Raw genomic sequence first — 5,180 nt, forward strand, 5'->3', positions numbered from 1 at the left:
TTATTATATCCTTATTCTAAAATAAAATGAACATAAAAATAGTTATTCATAGAATAAAGATCCGTTTGATAAATAACATATAGGAATACATATTTCAGAATTGGTATTTTTCCTTAAAGTAAAGGAGGATGACGTTGGTTGTGGAATAACTTACAATCTAGTTTAGCTATGCTCATTTTTTAAACACGCATAAAAAAAAACTTATACTATGATTATACTTGATGTGATATGAAAAATAATAAATTTAAGAGATTTGTTAGCAAATGATTAAAATACATTTTATAATGGACGGATGAGAAGAATAGAGAGGAGAGAATAACTAAAATGATAGTGGACTAAAAAAATGTTTTTTAAAGGTAAATAGTAATTAGATTTTATTAGTAAATATAAAATATTAGATAAAAGAGAAAAATAAAAAGAAATATGTATTAGTAAATTTAAAATTGGGATTGAGATAAGCTGTTATTTAGTTACTATACTAGAATATACTTATGCTTATTTTACAGCCAAATATGGTCGAGCCAGCTCAGTGTAACCGTATTATATGCTGTACAATCTTTTTAATATTGCTCGTGGGTAAATGCTAGAACATGCGGCTCCTCCGAAGACTTTGTTACATAAAAATTGACTAGAAGCATTTAAGGTTAAAGCGGCAGTCCTGGCATCCTAATCTCCTGAAGTGGAAATTTAGGTCCACACGGCAAATATGCTGGAAAACAACAAGGTGGAAGAAGAAGATAGGAAGAAGAGGGAAGAGAGAAGGCACGTAACTTTTCCACCCGAAGTGTAAGTCTGGGTTGGAATAGAGACTTAAATATCCTTATGCTGTTCAATGTCAAAGGGATGGGATGGGAGATTAGAAACTAATATAAATTTATCTTTCTCACTCCCTCTACCTCTCTCTCTCTTTTTCTAGAATTAAGGTTAATAGTGGGGGATTAGAGAAGTTTAGTTGCTTTCTCGTGGCCAACGAGGAGACTACGTCTTTAAAATTTGACCCAGAAATGAAACCCACGTGGTGGGTAAGAAAAGGATGGAGATATGATGGTGAGTGATGGATAATTAGGGTTTGACACTTGTTTCCCTCTCTCCTGCCTTCTTGGTTTCTAGCTAGCTTAGTCTTAATTGGCTGCATATATAAGAAGACTTAGGAGCTTGAAGCAATTTCCAGTTTAATGGCGTATCAAATCTAGCTGGTGTTTCTAAGAGACGCCCAAGAAAAATCACTGCTTATATTCTAAATAAAATCTTAATCGTCTTACCAGTTTCGTTGGTTTGTATTTGAATTATTACTCTTGTCCTTTTCTTTTGCCCAGAAAAGTATGCAGTGTACAAGAAAGTCTCCACTTGAGACGAGCTGTAACAAGTTAACAACTGATTAATTTCTTCATATATGTGGAACGTCACACCAATCATTTCATTGATAACTATCAAACACAGTCTAAAATACCAACTAACGAATTAAAACAACGACGTATTATATGAAGGATCAAATAAAAACAGCAATATTCTTCTTGTTCTGTTTCCGTCCGAGACCAGAACACTTTACTTAATTAATAAATATTTCTATACCGCGACTGATATATATTGTCAGTCTGTTACCTAACAACAATCTAGTGTACGTCTAGAGGTCCAATTAGATATCGACTATTGAGTAGATCGTGAGGTCACTCTTTCCAGATCCTGAGATCATCACTTCTCCCACAATCTCTATTTCATCTCTTTCTCAGTTCCCACTTCTCTCAACTCTCTCTCTCTCTCTCTCTCTCTCTCTCGCTCTTTCTTTCTATATTAAGTCGAGGACTAAAGAAGCTCTCACACTTGAACCATCTCTCAACCTTCTCATCTTCGCTCCTGACTCTCACTCTTTCCTCCATGGACTCAAGTGACACCACAACCACCACCGCGTTCCGCCACCACTCTCTTTCTCTTTCTTCTTCGTCATCGTCGGCGGCGACGACGTCGTCGTTTCCTCCTATTCCGCCCACTTCTCCCGCCGTCGTGCTGAGCCCGTGCGCGGCGTGCAAGATCCTGCGCCGCAGATGCACCGAGAAATGCGTGCTCGCGCCTTACTTCCCCCCGACGGAGCCCCTCAAGTTCACCACCGCGCACCGGGTTTTCGGGGCCAGCAACATTATCAAGTTCTTGCAGGTGAGCTACTACCTCTCGCCCATGCAAGTATTTGTGGTATTGACTTCAGAACTGGGCGGGCAAACATTTCCTTAAGCTAAGATTTAGTTTTTCGATCAGTTAGTACCAGTTCCACTGATTGAGACACTCGTTAGTAACAATTTGTGGTTTAATTAAATAACGAGGATAAGATTAATTTACTGATGATTAATAATCGACGATGTTAAAATTGTCAGGAGCTCCCGGAAAGCCAAAGGGCCGACGCCGTGAGCAGCATGGTGTACGAGGCGAACGCCCGGATCCGTGACCCGGTCTACGGTTGCGCCGGCGTCGTCTTCCAGCTCCAGAAGCAAGTCAGCGAGCTGCAAGTCCAACTCGCTCGAGCCCAAGCCGAGCTCATCAACATGTGCATGGGCATGGAGATGGACATGGCTCAGCTTCAGAAGCAGCGCAGCAATGCCCTGCAACCTCTCAATGCCTTCTCCATCGCCAGTCCTCACGCTTACCAAGGCGACCCCTTCTTCTTCGCCGACGACGGCGGCCATAACTCCATCTGGGAGGAGCCCCTTTGGACTTGAGCATGCATGCATGAGGAAATTAATAATTGGGTCTAAGATCCTAAAGTTAAATATGAGTTACTAATTGTGTCATTAGGAGAAGGATTAGTTAGTCCTGAAGAGGGAGAGGGGGAACTAATTGTGAGTATAGTGGTACCACTAATTTGTCATTGTATTTGATAAGTTCTTGTTTGGTTGTTAGGTCACCTAACAAATTAAATCATCTATCTATCTATCTATCTATATATATATATATATATATATATATATATATATATATATATATATATATATCCTATATTATGTTTCATGGTTAATATTTTGCCATATGATGTAAACATTGGACTTCTAGCGTCACAAGGTCTAATTCCCACCACCTTCATGATTATGACATGAGGTGTTAATTAACAAAGGATGAATAGTTTAATCTTTTGGACTATTTGGTACCATATCACAATAGTTTAACTACACATAAAAGCTAATCATCAAATTTTTCCTCTTGTTCTTATGCGCTATCTTTCAAAGTCGATTTCGGATAACTATCGGATAACTAGGTAACGAACCAACAATATATACATATTTTTCATCGTCATATATACTCTTAAGACAATAAAATGTGCAGCCCTCAGTACAAAACCAGTATAAAATAAGCTATCCTATCATATTAGATAATAGACCAACAATATATTATCAATATATTTTTGTTAATTATATAACAATTTCAACGATAGGGTTAAATTAATTGTTATTCCTAGAAATCCAGTATGTTGCAAGAGGAAATTTTGCTCGACTTAAAATATAAGATAAATTCAAGAGCAAACTAGGTTAGCCTAACCATGCTCACCAAAAACAAAAGGGATCCAAAGGAGCTGAGGAGGTGAGGACACTTGGAAGTTTAATACAACGTACAATATATAAAATAATAATAATAATAATACTCTAATGAAGCTGGCAAGATGAACTGTTGTTTGCTCAAATGACAGACTAAATTTGAGTCCCAAAGTGGACCCATGGAGCCAAACATTTCAATGCATGTATGGATACAATTCCACGAGGAAAAGTAGTGGCATACCAAATACAAGTCTGCCAAATTTCTTCGTCTTTCCTCTGTGGATGTGGACTTGTGGTGTGATCCAAGCCATGGTGAGAGAAGGAATTCTTGTAGGCTAGTGGAGAAGGTAGGCAGGGAAAACTAACTTGGACTAGGGAGGAAGAAAGAGTATAAAATTATCACCAAGTTCAAGAAGGTCAAGGCGTTTTAAACTATGTGCTACGTTGCATGAGAATCCATTATACGAGAGCAACAGGAAAAATTACTACCACTTTCAATTTTATGATCTAGAGAAACAATTTTACCTACATTTTCCACACTATAATGTTGGTTTTCTTAATGGACAATTACCATGTAGATAGAGTAAAATTACCCCTAAGTGTGTTTCTTAAATTAAGGTAGAAGTTAAAGAGGAATTAGTCTTTAAGGTCAAATGATTGAAGTGTCAATTCAAATGTAGGGTCTAACATGCATGATAACAAGATTGAAACTAATGTAGGAATTTTACATGATGGTCTCGAATAAAGATAAAAGAGTAATAAACACCTATTTCTTCCATCATAGTCGAACCTACATAGTTGATAAGTATTCAAGTTTTGAATAAATCTCAAGTTTCTAGTAGGCATTGTGGGGGAACTTGCCACTGTTAAAGCTTTGAAACTACAACCAAGAGTATAGACAAGTCAATAGAAATCAGTAGGAAGTAGTGTCCACCCACAGGTACTTAAGCACATAAAAAAGAACAAACATGGAGGGAAGTTTCTGAGAAAGACTGAAAGCAAACACACCAAGTGGGAACTGAGATTCTGAGAGTGATCTAAATTTTTAGCCTCTATTGATTGTGGCCAGAGAGGTAATTCAAGTTCACACCAAGTCTATGTTTTCTCACTTGGGGAATGAGCAGTACTGCAAGCAGCAAACTTACAGGATGTAGTGTTCACCCACAGATAATTAAGCACATAAAAAAGAACAAACATGGAGGGAAATTTCTGAGAAAGATTGAAAGCAAACACACCATGTGGGAGCTGAGATTCTGAGAGTGATCTAAATTTTTAGCCTCTATTGATTGTGGCCAGAGAGGTAATTCAAGTTCACACCAAGTCTATGTTTTCTCACTTGGGGAATGAGCAGTACTGCAAGCAGCAAACTTACAGGATGTAGTGTTCACCCACAGATAATTAAGCACATAAAAAAGAACAAACATGGAGGGAAATTTCTGAGAAAGACTGAAAGCAAACACACCATGTGGGAATTGAGATTCTGAGAGTGATCTAAATTTTTAGCCTCTATTGATTGTGGCCAGAGAGGTAATTCAAGTTCACACCAAGTCTATGCTTTCTCACCTGGGGAATGAGGAGTACTGCAAGCAACCAACTTATAGGATCTTTCAAACTATGTTCTGGGTAAAGAGATTGATTACTTTGTGATAAATAAAAAGCTTC

General features: G+C 37.8%; 1 protein-coding gene across 1 annotated transcript; it reads left to right on the top strand.

Annotated features, from left to right (window-relative positions):
* The first annotated feature begins 1,763 nt into the window (after positions 1-1,763).
* LOC140778933 (LOB domain-containing protein 1-like) lies at positions 1,764-2,974 on the top strand. Its single transcript, XM_073123836.1, has 2 exons — positions 1,764-2,151; positions 2,367-2,974. The coding sequence occupies exons 1-2, from the start codon at positions 1,876-1,878 to the stop codon at positions 2,706-2,708; spliced, it is 618 nt and encodes a 205-aa protein (XP_072979937.1). The 5' UTR covers positions 1,764-1,875; the 3' UTR covers positions 2,709-2,974.
* Positions 2,975-5,180: the final 2,206 nt, after the last annotated feature.

The sequence above is a fragment of the Typha angustifolia genome, chromosome 15, assembly GCF_048772165.1.
Source record: "Typha angustifolia cultivar Huaian chromosome 15, ASM4877216v1, whole genome shotgun sequence".
Classification (NCBI taxonomy): domain Eukaryota; kingdom Viridiplantae; phylum Streptophyta; class Magnoliopsida; order Poales; family Typhaceae; genus Typha; species Typha angustifolia.